The 16,852-nt window shown below is 34.4% G+C and overlaps 1 protein-coding gene across 1 annotated transcript in view; it reads right to left on the reverse strand.

Moving 5' to 3' along the window:
• The window catches only part of CFAP54 (cilia and flagella associated protein 54), a gene marked incomplete at both ends in the record, with an annotated part of 104,621 nt that overhangs the window by 40,700 nt on the left and 47,069 nt on the right, over positions 1-16,852 (reverse strand). The window contains 17 exons of the mRNA XM_079532996.1: positions 44-131; positions 843-1,037; positions 1,555-1,707; positions 2,735-2,849; positions 4,790-4,925; positions 5,024-5,247; positions 5,487-5,714; positions 6,494-6,687; positions 7,123-7,265; positions 7,677-7,907; positions 8,644-8,792; positions 9,733-9,838; positions 10,780-10,906; positions 11,175-11,264; positions 12,664-12,760; positions 13,121-13,255; positions 16,390-16,512. Coding sequence (XP_079389122.1) covers positions 44-131; positions 843-1,037; positions 1,555-1,707; positions 2,735-2,849; positions 4,790-4,925; positions 5,024-5,247; positions 5,487-5,714; positions 6,494-6,687; positions 7,123-7,265; positions 7,677-7,907; positions 8,644-8,792; positions 9,733-9,838; positions 10,780-10,906; positions 11,175-11,264; positions 12,664-12,760; positions 13,121-13,255; positions 16,390-16,512 — 2,534 coding nt within the window. The remainder of the gene's footprint in view (positions 1-43; positions 132-842; positions 1,038-1,554; positions 1,708-2,734; positions 2,850-4,789; positions 4,926-5,023; positions 5,248-5,486; positions 5,715-6,493; positions 6,688-7,122; positions 7,266-7,676; positions 7,908-8,643; positions 8,793-9,732; positions 9,839-10,779; positions 10,907-11,174; positions 11,265-12,663; positions 12,761-13,120; positions 13,256-16,389; positions 16,513-16,852) is intronic.

Genomic DNA, 16,852 nt, shown 5'->3' on the forward strand with positions numbered 1-16,852 from the left:
AAAAAATGAATCTATGCTTCTTTTTAATCCAAGAATTATGTACCTTTTGTTTCCAGCAAAAAAGTGAAGATTTCCAAGTTCGTGTAGAGCCTGAACTTTGAGGTCTCTCTGGTTGTTTATTTCAAGGATTTCTGTTATTCATTATATAATGAAGAAGAAAAAAAAAAAAATCATCACACTATTAAGTCAGCTACTGAATCTTAAACTAATTTTGCATAAAAAGTAGACGTGCATTGGCATGCAATTCATTGCATAAATACATTTTAAAGATTTACTAAGCTTGTATATTATGTCTTCAAATGTATAATTTCTTATTTCTACTAAATCTAAAAACTAGATTACTACATATTTACAGATCTGTTTACCTAAACTGTTTTTTTTTTTTTTCATTGACTGAGAAAACATTCTCAAGCTGAGCTGTAAATATATGAGTAAAGCATTATTAGCAAGTAATATACACACAAACTAACAGGTTCTCATATTCCAATGTAAAGAGCACAAAAGATCTGCTTCCTAGGGAAAAAATATATATACAATGAAATTAAAATGACTTCCTTGAACATGACAGATTTTTAATTTGGGATCAATCAGTGTGACACCACAGAAGTAATAATTTTTCATAAAAAAAGACACTGTAGAGGTGACGACCAACGAATGCTTTGTTTTGAAGCTAATATACATTTTCAGAATTAAGAGAGAAGCTTTTGTACTTCTGGTGACCATTTTCCACACAGTTATAGCTTTCTGATAGAGGAAACACTGGAATAAACAGATAGTGAGCCCAAATAAGTAGAAAGGTGATAAGTGTTAGCAGTAAACGGAAATTTATAAAAAGCAATTACCAATTGTTTGTTCATAGGAAGAGACAATTAATGAAAGCTGTGAGTGTGGTATTGGTTTACTCTCAATGCTACTGGAGAAATTAAATTTTTCTTGAGAAGGGTCACTCGGTGTTGGTAGAAACGCCAGTTCGGCTCCCACATTAAATTCCAGCCTTCTATTTGGAGAGATTTGACTGATTGTTCTTCCAACATTTTCTAGATCAGGAAAGCAATTTATATGAACAGTTCAGTAAAGTATTGTACTATTTCTAATACCAAAAATATTTCCATGTTGCGTTATTCAAAGAAATACATGATTCCTTTGTGCCCTCTTTCAATCTAGTTTCCTATGTTCTGATTCTGTCAGTGTGTCTTCTAATCAAGCTCATTGGTCATAACTCATTGGGGAGCACATCAAAATGAAAATGCAGGGCCACGCAGAGAAAATAAGCTCGATAAGAGCTGCCAGTCAGTCCTCCAATGGAGGTCTGACAACAGAAAGACAAGTTACATATTTGTATGAGAAAAATTTTTATCACCCAACTGAGAGGCACAAATCATGTCAAATCCAGCTTAATACCTGCATTTAAAGAATTTCATGCATAATATTATATGTTAGTTCTGACTCTCAATAATGATTATAATTCATTTTTTAAAGAACTGTCTTCTGCTCTGTAATATATTAACTGCAAACACACTTCACTGCTGAGAAACACTTCAATTAAGTACTCACCTTGTGTGTATGCAAGAAAAAGTGAAAGCAGTTTTCTGCTGTGTCTCAATGTTCTGCTGTGATATTTAGATTTTTTTAGAGTTTCTCTAAAACATTTCAGTGCGTCCTTTACATCAAGAGGTACATGAACTATGGGTTTAATTTGAGTGCCATCTAAAAGAAATTAACAATTACGGAGAATAATTTTGGTATAAATAAACATATATTTTTAGGAAAGCAACCCATACATGCACTTGTATTCCATAAACTAACACCAAAATTATCTTAATGTAATTGTCACTTTTGTTTCCTGTTGGATTATGAATTACAGCAAAATACTATCAATCAGGAACAACACTTCTGAGCATTTGTGTCCTTTTCAGTGTTAAACTGCCACATGACATCTACATTCCATGAATTCCATGCATCTCATGGAATATCTCCTCTGATATCTCCTCTTTGGATTCTGATGTCTTTAGTATGGGAGCAAATATTTATTTACAACTGCTGGTCCTGCTTACTACTGTAGCTTCTACATACCAAACCTGTCAGCTGGCATGCTCTCTCCACTGCACGCATAGTATTATCTACTCTGCAGCATTATTCACCATTTAATGACTTTCCTTCACTGAATTGCACACAAAGCCTTCTGCGAAATGTTCTGACATCTCTGTAGTATGAGGAGCTACGTTTTACAAACTTACATTGGTAATTAAAACATTTTAATCCTGACTGGAAATAACATCCTTACATGTAAAAAAGGCATTCCATCACTTCATAATTTATCTCAATTTTTGTGTTGTTTCCACCAGTAACAGTGAAGGTTTCACATTAATTTCTGGGTGTGTTGCTTGATATTCAACTACAACTTCAGAAAACTGAGCAAAGACCACCAAGCTTACTTAACATCCTGTGGCCATCTTGCAGCTGGACAACAATGCTCTTCTCTGCTTTCAAATGCAGTCTGAACGTATTTGGAAAAGTCTTCACAGCATTATTATCCAATCAAAATATCAACAATAATAATTTAAAGACCATGCTGATCTTATATTCAAAGAAACATATTATAAGAACAGTGGACGGCCTACAGTAAGGAGGAACATAAAAAACACAATATCCAGTAGGATTAAAAAAAAAAAAAAAAAAGAAAAAAAAGCTTTTGGGAGAAAACACGACTCATGACATTGAAGTGTGCTCTGACCTGCATAATCATTTTTCAACTCAGGATAGAAAAAGCAGTCGGGAAAGATCAGTACACTAGCAGAATGGGCAACAGGTAGCTGTAGATTCTTCCCTATATAATCTCTGCAGCTCATCTGAAAAACAAGTTTACTTTCATAATCACTGAACAATATTTAGAAAAAAAACCAAATGTTTCATGTTTATAGTTAAACATCTAAACAGTCATACATCACAAAATCAAAGATGACTAACTTACAGAAATACTAATGACTCATTACTAGTATCCAGGTTAATAAGAGGTAAAATATTCACAATATTTAAATAGTAGATATATCATGTAAGTGTAAAATTTTGTATCTCAACTTTATATCTTCAGGAATCAGAGTTGGAAAATGTAAACAATTCATATTAATGAATTAAATTTCATGTACTGTTTGCCATAATCATAAGCAAGCTATTGATATTCAGCAAACAAACACACTACCTTTCTTAATCTAGACAAACGCACTTTTGCAAATAACCCGGAAGTGCATGTATGCTTGAAGAGCACACTGCCTCTAAAGCACAATGTCATCCCGAGGAAGGATACCCAAAATAACTCTAAGCAAATAACAAGATTTATCCCTGTGAGAAAGGCAGATTTCCATAAAAGTGCATTTAGCTTCTATACTAAATGCTAATCTAGCATTTAGTTGTGTTGATGTAGCCACGTCACTTCAGGAAAGAACAAATCAATTCAAAGCTAGTTCCAGTCTCCCTGAATAGCATTGCAAAATGTTGCCATACTCTCTTCATTTCTAACTTGATGCTGTCTTTTTTGAGCACTCCTTATTTTCTATTAAGGACATTAGCCTTCATTCTGTAAATTAAGATGTTTTCACAACTATGATTGCTTTTCCACACTGCTCAGATTACAGTGGTGTACAATCAGAATCATAGAATATCCTCAGCTCCCTTTGCAAGCCCTGAGTGCCTTCTGAATGCCTTGCAGGTATTATGCAGAAGTTGTCTCTAGGCAAGGCAGTGGATCCAAAACCCAAAACAAATTCAGAACTATGCCTAGTTGGATTTCCAAATTGCACTTTCCCCTTCTCCTTTGTGTCCTGTATTTATATTACAGAATCACAGAATTGTAGGGGTTGGAAGGGACCTCCAGACATCATCGAGTCCAACCCCCCTGCCAAAGCAGGTTCCCTACAGCAGGTCGCACAGGTAGGCATCCAGGCAGGTCTTGAACTTCTCCAGAGAAGGAAACTCCACGACCTCCCTGGGCAGCCTGTTCCAGTGCTCCGTCACCTCACTGTAAAGAAATTCTTGTGCACATTTATGCAGAACTTCCTATGCTGCAGTTTCCGGCCGTTTCCACTTGTCCTGTCTCCACTCACCACTGAAAAGAGTCCGGCCTCGCCATTCTGCCCCCCACACCTATTAGTTAACAGAAATGTATCAAAAATATAAATCATGCAACTTCTTAAAAATAAAGTTAAAAAAAAAATAATCCTGATTTCAATAGGTAATTCCAGGAAAAAATGGAAGTAGGGATATCAGTTTAGTAAACATAGCCATGTCTTCTAGTGAAAGGAACATGCTGAGCGGCTGAGTTTTTTGTTTGTTTTAATAAAGTATTGCATGTTTTTTCTTGTCGTTGTCAATGCTTGAGATAACTTCATGCAATTAATTGAAAAGCAGTCTTCCAATGCAGAAAGAAAGCAATTTCTTTGATTTAATTTTAATTAATCACAAAGATTATGCGACATCCAAATAAATGTTTTTCCAGTTAAAAGAGCAGCATCAAGAACTAACATGAAATTAGATTCAGGCTCATAATATGGAATGAGTACATAATGCATGGAAGAAATGTTCTCTGGGTCAGCAAGTGCAGACCTCTGCTATTGTAGAATCATATCATGAAAGCCCTCTCATGCACTTCAATCCATTACGTTTATTAACTTCTTATTTTAATTTTCTATTTGTGAACATTATGGAAAACCATATTAACCTGATCAGCGACCATATTTTTCTTTATTTAGTTGGTATTAACAGTTAGTACCCAAAAAAGATATCTGCGGTTCACCTTATTTGCATTATCGGATAGATATTTTGTGAAATGAGATTCATGACTATCTGGGCCACTGAATTGCTGTATCCTTTCCAGTAGTTGCCTCTGAGCATACACCAGCAACGGACTCACTTGTTCTGTATATCTCTCACTGAAAGAAAAAGCAAAGCATAGTAATTAATCAAAATAATAATATGTCTAAATGTATAATGCTGCTTTTTAGTTTTTGTCAGAGTTCGTGTAACTTACTGTGTAAATACATTAAACTGTACAGCTATGTGTACCAGTGCTTCCCATTTCTTCATTTGATACAAAAATTCTAATGTTTTAAGAATCAGATTACATATCCATTTCAAGTCAACCACATTCACATCATCCAAGGGAGACTGTGGATGGAGATTCGAACCACCGTTCTCATCAGTAATACCTCCTAAGCAACTGGGAATGCAGAAATCTCCTTCAGGCTCCACAATCTACAGCAAAAAAAAAAAAAAAAAAACAAAAAAAAAAACACCATTATTCTACCTGTTACTGTCAAAACTATTTTTGGGAGAAATCAAATTATAAAGATTAGAAAATACTGTGCTTGTCTGAAAACATTTATCAGAAAATAACTTGGAGATATGAGGGTGTAGAAAAAGAGTAAAAAAAATTGTCTCTACAGAAGACATGAATCATGAATATAAAGGGTATATTGTCTTTGTATTTTTACCTTAAGAGAATTGCTTGCTTGTAGTTCAGTTATCATATCAATAATCATGTCTGATGCCAAATAAAATGGCAACCAAACTGTGTTCCTAAGAAACTCCCTGGTAATGGGAAATGCATCCTTGTGGGAATGGGAATGGTTAGCAATTGACTGTGATTCTTGAGTATAGTTCCACAGTTCTCTGCATGCATTTTGAAGCAATGTCCAGTGGCCTCCACGGTGAGCAAGAACCTATGCACATTGTTCAGAATTATACTTTGGAAATACAGAAATGAAAAACTTCATTTTTTCACTGCAGAGCCTAGGCAGGATTAATCTTTCAAAATTACACTCAACAAATCATCCTTAGTAACAGATTCTTTCTCAAAATTTCAATTTATATAAAGCATTGCAAAAACTTAATTTGGAATTTTTCATGGAAGCGCTAATTAATAATTGTTTCTTCTGGTGTGAGAATAAGAAAACAAATTAATTCATATCACCTAAAAATATATTTTTTACTTGGTGTCAGGAAGGTTTATGGGAAGACTAGGCAGACTACTTTTCCTTTCAATCACTGGTCTTCCTGCTTATACCAGCAAGACATCCACTATGACCTATAAAGAGCAAAATGTGTCCACAAGTACTTGAGAAAGATTTAACAAACATGAAAGGGAAAGTTACAAAGACTAAAGAAAAATAAAACACATATGTTATTATATATTTGATAGGGATACATTATCATATCATATCATAGAATGGCCTGGGTTGAAAAGGACCACAATGATCATTTAGTTTCAACCCCGCTGCTATGTGCGGGGTCACCAACCACAAGACCAGGCTGCCCAGAGCCACATCCAGCCTGGCCTGACATTTGATACACTGTACTTTGACATCTTGCTGAAGATGAGAAATCATCTTCAAAAAAGTTTTCTGAAGTGTCTTAGGATGTTTTACATGTAAAAAGTAGTAATTTTTGTAATGCAGTGTTTAGTAGAAAATAAAATTTTTAGTAAGAAAATATATCTTACTGCTGCTCTTCTTAAGTGTAGAAAGATTTTTGTAAAATGGTCCAATAAAATGGTATCTGATGGAAACTGCTTGCGTTCTTTGGGAGAAAGTGAGATGGATATTTGCATATCATTTGTCATTTGAGTTTGAGGTGAATCTCTTCCCCGCAATTTAGTGTTGTGCTCAGAAGATCCATCTGAAGACAGAAAGTTCACTGGTTAATAATGAGTTAAAATTCTCAAAAACATAAGAAAAAAAATATATTATCAGACAGCTAGGATTTTTGTGCCAGCTAAATGCTTCAGTATTAGGAAATGCCAAAGTTAGGGTTATCATATTTATAAGGTTATGATATTTAAAATATAAGATGCTTTTACTTAAGAGGAGGAAGAAGCAGAAAGCACGGTAATGTGTACCAACTAGTTTTCCGCCTCAAAGCCAAAACACGACTAGTCCTAGAAGTTACCAAATTTAAGGAAGAAATCACCATTTGGCAAAATCATAAGAATCTTTCTTGAAGAAACTGAAGTCTCTTAAAAGAAGTTATGAAGAAGGGGGTTTTTTTTGAAAAAAAAAAAAACAACTGTGATATGTGTAGAATTGTTTATTTTATTCTTTACCAACTATTGTTATCATTAAAAGTTCTTACATGTTTGTTTTTTGGTCAGCTCTGAAGGTGACTTCTCATGAGGAAGAGGATTTGATGTTCTTCTGTTACTCTCCAGAGCTTCTCTCACCACTACAGTTCCAGAATTATTTAATGAGAATATCTCAGGATCCAGAATACTGTAACTGCAGAGTGGAAGAAAAGAGAATCAAAACTAATAATACAGAAGAATTTTTATATGAACACACACAAAATTCAGTTTCTCAAAAGCGAGTTTTCATTGTTTTTTAGCTGCTTTAGCAACTAGATGAACAACAGTTGAAAGATACAAACAACCAAAAAACACTGCAGAATATTACATTCCAAAACTTTCAGGAGACATAAAACCTGACCAGTCAAGTAAGCAATCAAAAACGTTCATGCCATCTGTCACACATGTCAAAATGTGTTAAACTGTAAATTCATTGCTATGTGGAAGATGAACTGTGTATAAGGCAAGCTGACTGATGATACTGTTATTCAAATCTATTTGTATTAATGGCAATAGTACAACAATCAACATTAATAGCAAACACTGATAAGTCATGAAGATATACCTGTCTTGACAACGTGAACTGTAAATTCCAATGTTATATTGTTCTTCTAGCTTCTTTTTAAATAAGTTGTAGTGTGCAATTGCCAGATAAATATTCATCTGGGACCTCCAGGGCATCTCTTCAAGACATACCTGATGAAACTTCTTTTGGTTTAAGTAGCTACTCACAATTGGTTTCAGCAGTACCACTAAGGTGTTGTGAGCTACTTTTCGTAATTCTTCTGTAAGATTCCTACAATAATTGTTAAAAAGCAGTAGCAAAATAATGAAACTGTGTTTTCTCAAAGATCTAGAATCCCAAAGAATGATGAAATACACAGAAATATCCCATTACGTATCCAGACTTGTATTTAACTCAGAAATCACATTACTAGCAAAATGATTTTTGCTTCAGTCAAGAAAATCAATTCCGCTTTTCATCTTAAGGGTGCTTAACACACTCTAAATCCTACATTCTACGAACTTCAGTAAGATATTTATTTTAGTACTTAAAAGTAAGTCTAGCTCTATGTCTGAAGTTACTTATAGTTCAATCATTCAAACAGATTATTATACAAAATGCAGCGTGCACTTCACACAGTCTGCTCAGGAGATGAAGGATCTACTATTTTACTGTAAATTTGGATCATTCTTTGCTTTGTTTTAGCAGCTAACCACCCTCAATTTGAAGAAAGCATTCCATTTCAGATGTGGATGCTTGGATTTAATTTCCAGCCACAGATTTTTTTGGTTGTTGTTTCTCTGCCAGACCAATTCTGCACGACCTGATATTTTATCTTTATGAAGATGCATAATGACACTGTAGTCAAATCACATCTCAATTTTTTTCTTTTTGATAAACTATAAACAGATCTCTTTAACATTCTAAAATGATTTTCTACCTTGTGTTGGTTTTTTTTGTTGTGTTTTTTTTTGTGTTTTTTTTTTTTTTCTCCTGTAAATTAACCTGACAGTTTATATTTATTTACCTTTGTGCTTCTGGAGATTTCATTATGTTTGGATGTTTTGCAAAATACTGTCTAAGAGTCTGCCTCTTTCTAGTAGCACTCGGGGTTTCTTTTCTTTGTTTCTTCAAAGCTGATGCTTCTTTCTTCTTTAAAGATGAGGTCTCCATACTCTTTGGAAAAAAAAAATCCCGTGACAATCTTAAATAAAATTCAAATATTTATTTATATCTATATTATCAATTACTTGAGGCATACAGCAGTTTGGCTTATGCAGTAATGTAACAGAACTGAAAATAAATTCTCAAATTACTTTTCAAAATATGGCAGGTAAAGGAATTTTCTGTAAGGGATGTATCAAATACTGATGCTAAGATCCAGACAGGTATAAAAAATTTTTTTCATATGCCATTGTTTTTTATCTCAAAAATAATGTTTTTTGTTGTTGTTGTCGTCTTTTTTTTTTTTTTTTTTTTTACTATTATAAATACTAAAAATCTGTAATGCAAAAACAGACAGAAGACTTTCCCTCATCTATCTGAGATGCTAGCAGCATTACAGCTTCACAAGAAGGTTATGAGGGGAAAACCTCTTCCTCAAAAATAATACAAATCCATTAGGATTTGTCTTAACTTGGAATAAAAGCAAAAAATGTCTTTTAAAAGAATTCTAAACAAAACACCAGTGAATGTCTGCAGAGGGAGTTAGTAATGAACAACTACTCATAAAATGTACAACATACTGCACACACACACACACACACACAAAAAAAAAAAAAGCCAAAGCTGATCTCTCTTTCCTAATGTGATGGTACCCAAGTCATTTCATATTAACTTGTTTTTCTAAAATGGGAAAATTAAAGCTTTCATTGATTTTGGAATTCAACACTCTGACTGAAATGTCCCACAACAGTTGGTCTTTCAGAGAAATCTAATGTGAACATTTCTTCCCGTGCAGAGCTTTACTGAGGGCTAGAGTTTATATCTCAAGTCTTAGCAATTACACATGTCTCCATCTGTAGTTTTTATAAGACAGCTTTTAAAACAATACATTTGTGCTTATAGCATTGCTGCCAAGTAAAGACAAATATGACTCTTAAGAAGTAAAACTCACTTTCTCCTTAATTCCTACAGTGTACTTCTTGGTGCCCTCAGGCTCACCAGGAGAGCTTGTTTTACATCTTGGAGTTTCGTTGATACAGAGAATGTGGTTGTTCCTCCTGACAAATAATAATGATAAAATTATCATCATCATGTTAAACTTCTTTGATATTTAAAGGGTTATCTTTGGGAACAGGTAAGGCACATGCAATTCATATTTCGCTAGAGTTTGTAAATTCATCAGCTTTTCTTTCCTCCCATTCAGAAAGAGAAAGCGCTCACCATCAAAATTCTGATGAAATCTGAATTGGTAGGTAACATCTCACTCCTAACATATAGCTAAGGGAGTCTGATGAGAAATTCCTTATATCCAATCCTCCAATCATTTTTTTGTTTGTTTGGTGGCTTGGTTTTTGTAATAGAAATTCCTGTTGCCTACAATATGTGAGAAGATCTAGAAGTAACACTTCCTACTTTATTAACTTGGCCCACAGTGTCAGAGATGTTGGTAGTATGGCAGCAGAGATTGAACCTTCCCACCAATATTCCATGAAATTTTGTTGCTGTGCAACAGATGGCAGCAGAGTGACAGTGTGACAGGGTGGTGTCTGAAATGGAAGTGTGTATGAAGGAAAGCTGCGTCATTGAATTCCTACATGCAGAAAAACTGGCACCCACTGATATTCACTGATGCTTGCTGAATGTTTATGAAGCAAATACTGGATGTAAGCACACGGAAAGTTGTATTGAATGGGCAACATTTTTGCAGCAACAATGCCATGAAGTAGTTGTGATAAACAGTGGGTCACCTCCACCAGATTGTTATGACTGTGGCATGCAGACTCTTGTTCATTGCTGGTGAAAATGCATAGCTAATAGTGGTGGCTATGTTGAAAAGGAGTGTTTCGTACCAAGAGTTTGTCCTATCAAATATTGATATTCTGCTCTTTGTGTCTGTTGTCATTTCCATTTACAGAGTGACCTACATACAATTCACATTTTCTGTTGTAACTCTAACATGGATGAAACTAAGTAATAATTTAACCATAACAGGACCTACCTTTTCAAGTAAGTTTGCACATTTTCTGCCCATTCCAGAACACTGTGGAATTTCTCTTCATTCAGGATTTTGTGCAAAACTTGAATAAAGAACTCAAGAAAACGTGATTTCTTTCTGAATTTCATCACTGCAAAACAGTAATAAAAAACTTAACTATGTTTAAGTATTTTAGTTTTTTAGTATTTAGTATTTAAGTTTTAAGTATTCCTCACATTTCTAAATGTGACCACATTAAAGATTTTTAAGCTATGTTTTAATTCGTTCTAAATATATGAAAATAAAAAGATGACAAGGTTTCTAAGAGTTTATTCCAAGCAGTAAAAAGATTGTTTTCTTGGAAACTATCTAGAGAAAGCAAGCCTTTACAACTAAAATAGATGCCAATTTTATCCTACCTTCTCGATAAGCAGTGTTTGATGTCCAACATGAAATTATGGGGTAGAGGAACAAAGGATCTTCCTGTCCTGCAAGCCCTGATCCACGAGCTACAGCAATAAACAAACAAAACCCATTCTGACAAATAGTGACAGTGTTCAACAGAAATTGTACATGGAATCATAACTGAAGCAAAATCCTTCTTTGGCATACTTTGCTTTTAAATGTCCCTGTCATCTAGAGAGAAATTCAGAAGTTTGCTCTCCTCTTCTAACACAAGCATCTGTGCTGCTTAGGCATTAAGAGCTTATGGATGAGACTGATGAACTTCCAGCTATTATGCTAATGAGTAAGTGTCTGGAGTTCACCACATGTCTTACAAAGTTCCACATATATCATTTATGGAGGAGATCACTTGTGCAGTAAGGAAATGTCCAGACTTTGTTTTTAAAGATGCACAGAATGAACTTAACACATGATACTATTAGCGACTAGCACACGTATGCAAATGTTTGCAAGTTCCATGGTTGAAAAAGATGAATGCAGCTAGTCCCTGAAAAAAGTAAGATTAAAAATGGACTCTGGAACAACCATTTGAGGTAGTGGATCAATAACTGCATCCTCCAGTGGCGACAGTCTGTTGTATGTAAATAGTGTGAAATCAAATACGACAGACAAAAAGATAAGCAGATTTTTAATTATTTTTAGATCAAGCCACAACCTATATTAGTATTTTCTCCTATTTGACAAGTTCAACAAGATAGTATTTGAAACAAGCATTTTAACAAAGTAAAGTAATTCCCAAAAAATGTTAAATAGGAAAACATCTGAAATTTCAAACTGTAAAATTGCAATGTGTATGAAACATTGTATGAAAATCATGTATGAAAAATCATTTTGTTTTCCTCCATTTCCTACAAAAGATGCAGATTCAGCTGTTTTTCATCTTTCTCTTAGGTTATCATCAATGCAATAGTAAGTATTGATTCACTTTAAGGATACCCCACAGGAAGGCTTTTGCCAATATTTCTTTTCAACAGCATGCCCTACAAGCATGCACTTTTTTCTAAATCACGTGTACTTATTTGTAAGGATGGCTGTAAGCTTTGTTATTTGTTATGCATAGTCTCACCAGAAGGTTCTCGTATCGATTGGTATAAAATTATCCTATTTTAGTAACAGACCAGACTTCAGCAGTCAAGTATTTGTCAGTCAATGACAACTCGTTCTTCTCTAACTGATAAACCCATTAGTTTAACTTTCTATTAAGTAAGAATGGAAGATCATTTTGTTAACTAATCAATGCAATTTTCAGTTAACTTACAGAATTCATTCATCCTGTGACTTGTCCTGCAGGAATGCAGGCATCATTGTCAGTAGCAAAAACAGAAGGATCAGAGGAGCAGCAGTTTTGCATCATGGTTTTTATTCTGTTCATTACAGAAGTGCTTCCTCTTCCAGGACTTATGCATGTATACACAGAGAAGGTGGATGACAAATTGCACCCACCTGGTTGTGTCAGTCTTAGGAGATTTGATTCAAGAGCACTTAGATTTTCTGTTGCTTTTTCCATTGCAGCTAAATGGGATGTCTTTGCAGAAGTCTTCTGAAATATCAAATAATCAGCTTTTTTTAAAAAATAGCTTTTACCTGACTGAAAAGAGCACATCAAAGTGGAATTTGGATTCTATTCCAAATCTTCTAATTCTTTATCTTATATCTTAATATTGCTAACTCCTCTCCAGTTCAGCTAAATGAGTCCCTGTACCTACTGCAGTCTGCAACTGGTCCTAACAGATGGCTACAAAAAGAAGTTCTCAGCTGTCTGTACTCTTGGGAACTCCTACTCTACAACAAAACTCCTTTTCCATACAATCTAAACAGAAAGTTAATAAATATGGTCTTTAAAATAAAAAAATAGCACATTGAGATAAAAGAAAAAAAAAATGAATATCAGAGTAGTTACCTTAATTTTTTGTGTTTCTTCACTTTCTGTAGCTCCTGACTGGCCAGGTGAGGTTCTTTGTGAGGAATCCAACAATTTTTTCCCATAGTTAATAATAATCACTGCTAGTTCATATTCCTTCAATGAACGTAGAACCTATAAGGGAATCATCAGTTACATTTTTTTTTGTTTCGCATCACACATGTTTAATTATTATCTACTTACAGTTGACAAAACATATATTATAAATAGACAATTACTTAATACTTAGGTTTCCTTTAAGAAAACAACAGAACTATAAATCTGTAAAATATTTGGAATAACAGATAAACTGTCTATGTGTTCTACTTCTGCTTACCCGTAGAATGTTCCTCAAAGAATAGAAATACTTAACAAGAAGTATCTATAGCAGTGCTTGACATTCTCCCTGTACTCTGGCAGTACTGCTATCAAAGAATATAAAAGGTAACTACATTATCCTCATTTATCTCTCTGGTATCAAGTGCACACTTGAACAACTCAACTGTACCAGTAAAACTTATTTAATAAAATGAAGTGGTGAAATTTATTTTGAAAAATATGAAGTTTGTAACTGAACATTATGGGTTATGTTTTTTTAGGTGTTTTCATCTCCCTCAGTTAGAGTTTTAAAGGTCAAGTAATTCTACTATATGCAGTGTAATTTCAAATTAAGATGTTTGGCTTTGGAATAGAAAATAATTGTACATAGCCTGACTGAAACTCAACAGAAAACTTTCTAAAATGGATTAATTAGAAACTTTTGCAATTAAATTGTTCTGTTTGCTGATCTGCATGCTATTCTGTCTCAATGCTGTCTCTAAGGAAAAAAAATCTGCTGTACCAACAGACAGTCATTTTATTTGGAAATCCAACTACAAACAAGCACGATATTAAGATTCCAAGAAAAAGAATCATCTTATATTGAAGGAATCAAGGTAACTAGTCTTGTAAAATATGTTGATCCTAGTAGAAAAAAAAAGAAAAAAAAAAAGAATCTTAGGGGACCGATAATAGATGTATAGAAAAAGTCACAAGGAAACATCTATATATCATATTATTGTTTCAGCTGTCTTAAAGATGGGAGTTATTTACGAATATAAGTATTGTACTTGTTGAGAACAGATTTTAATGTAGAAGTCTTAGCAGAAGCATCTTCACTGGTAGAACACTTACCAGTCATGGAATATTGTCTTCACTAAATCAGGATATTCAGGACATTTCAATAATATATATTTTTTCAACATATTAACTGAAGTCTAGCCAGAATACTATACATATACTGAAACAAGAGACAATGGGGCTTTCAAGTGCCTGAAAAGTTATTGAAAGCAGGGAGAGATATTGGATGCCTCATTGGTCAGACTTTTTTGATCCTGAAACCAGCTTTGCCTTGCTGCTTGAGTCACTTTAGCTTTATCTATTTGATATTTTGAATCGGCATTCAGGATTAAAGACACAAAAGAGAATCAATGACATTGGATATGTCATATCCACTCTCAAACAGATAATAATGAGTTCATCAGTTAGTTCAGCTCCAAAGAGATCTAGATAAGGAATGTTACAGCATGAAAGTTATTTTGCAAACTGAGATACAAGGTGATATTTAAGAACATGCTTCCTCAAACAAGTGCTTTCTCAGATTTCAACCATCTGTTGAGAATGTCTCATTGATAACCTCCAAAAAATCATCATATGACACCAAACACACTATTTTCTTGGAATTATTGATTCTACCTCTTAATGAATCTGGGCTCACTTTTGCAACAGCATGTCCTCCATTTGATAAGCTCCTAAATGCTGACAAGTCATATGATGAACAACCTTTTAGTACTAAGTTTGGAGATGAGTATATAAATATTTCATAGTAGTTGCTTCTTTAGTCGTGATGCCACAGCAGTGATTCAGATACAACAGAATTACATTTCCTAGTGCCACAAATCCATACTTCCAAAACTGTGACATTGAGTTGACAGCTCTGAGGTTACAGACAGCCCTCTCCCAAAGCCCTTTCCCCATGGGCCTAAGATCTTCCTTTCAGCACAGGCCTGAGAGTACACTCCCTACCTGAGCTACACTATTGGAGTCCCAATCACTAGCATACTCAAAATTCATGCCTGTGCTTGGCCATGGATCCACTGATCTGGACAGCTGACCCATGACCTAACTCCTCAACTTGATTCCAGACTGCTCCCATCATGGCAGACCCACCTGCTGGGCTGTGCCTGACCCCCACTACCTTCATGAGACCTGACTTTCCAACTGGACCTGCTTGCCACCACAAGCCTTCCCAATGACCTGTACCCCAGACTGAACCTGATCACCACCTCTGGCCTGCCCCTCTCCTTGACTGGGGCAGTGGGCTTGGCTGGTGAAGGGTTGCCCTGCTGGCTTTCAGCTAACTTCTCAGCCTTCTTTGTGCCCTAACACTGCTCTCACAGCCGTGAAGCAATTAATTAATGTCAAGAAAACTGTATTAATTTTAGGACTTCATACATTCTTTAAATGTATAAATTTATTTTTCAAGGTGAGTACAGAGATCCTGCTCTAATAACAACTCATGTGAGGGCTCCCAAAAGCAGAGGAATCCTTCAAAGCAGCAGCCACAGTTCTGCTTCAGCATGACTTGTTGCTGAGGTGCACTCGGAAACAAAGGAAATCTATCTTGTTCAAGGTCATACATTCACCACAGCAGGTACTTTGACTCTAACATGGCTGTGATTAAAATATCCTACAAGTACCATGTTTCTCCTAATCTCACAAAACTTACTATCAGAATTATGTCATCTACAGATATGTATTATATTTAAAAATCAACATGTTTTATGTTGCTATCAACACATGGAATGAAATAGAAGAAAGTCTCTCATATCTATTAGGAAATAAGACATGTATGTTAACCAAATTAAAACTAAAAATATGACGTCTTTGCAGTAAATACATTTTTAAATTTATATATATGTGCCTTGCTGAAAATAATATTACGTTAAATGTAAACTCACATGATCACATGAAATACAGATTTCATGTCAAGGACTAATAATTACTTTTTGTTTTGTGGAGAAATAACATTATTGTGTTTAAAATTCTAAATGTCATTATTATATAAAATGCACTAATATGAAGGTGAGAATAAATATTTCCATACTATTTAATACTGCCAATTCTCTAAGACATCACACTGAAATATCTGAAGATATCACAGCTTTTTTTTTTTCCTGTATGAGAGAAGCTGTATCTTAAAGTTGTAAACACAATAATTTATACCATACCTTTGCTGTATAAAATGAAGTGCAAGCTATCATATGCTGAATACTCTCATAACAGCCTGCCTGTCTCCTCTGCAAAGTAGCACTTGGAATTTCTTGAAGGACAGCCAAGCACTTAATGAGAATCTGTAAATACAAGGGTTAAAAAAAGTTATGAATCTGCAACATAATTCCAAGTTTGTACTGTTCCAAGTTGTCTGTTCAATGTATTGCATTTGATAGTAAACTTTAAAAATACTTTAAAATCTAGCAGCTATGATGAAATGCTTGCTCTACAAAAACTAATAATAACATTTCCATTGAATTTAATAGTGTCAAAATTTCATCCACAGCCCTTTGATATAAATGACAAGTTCACACAATATCTTAGATATTAAATTATAGACACATGATGGATATTTTTGCTGATTTAATTAACATGAAATCAAAGAATGTTTAATTCAGTGAGATGACATACTCCTAGTAG

This window comes from Tetrao urogallus (genome assembly GCF_951394365.1).
Source record: "Tetrao urogallus genome assembly, chromosome: 1".
Classification (NCBI taxonomy): Eukaryota; Metazoa; Chordata; class Aves; order Galliformes; family Phasianidae; genus Tetrao; species Tetrao urogallus.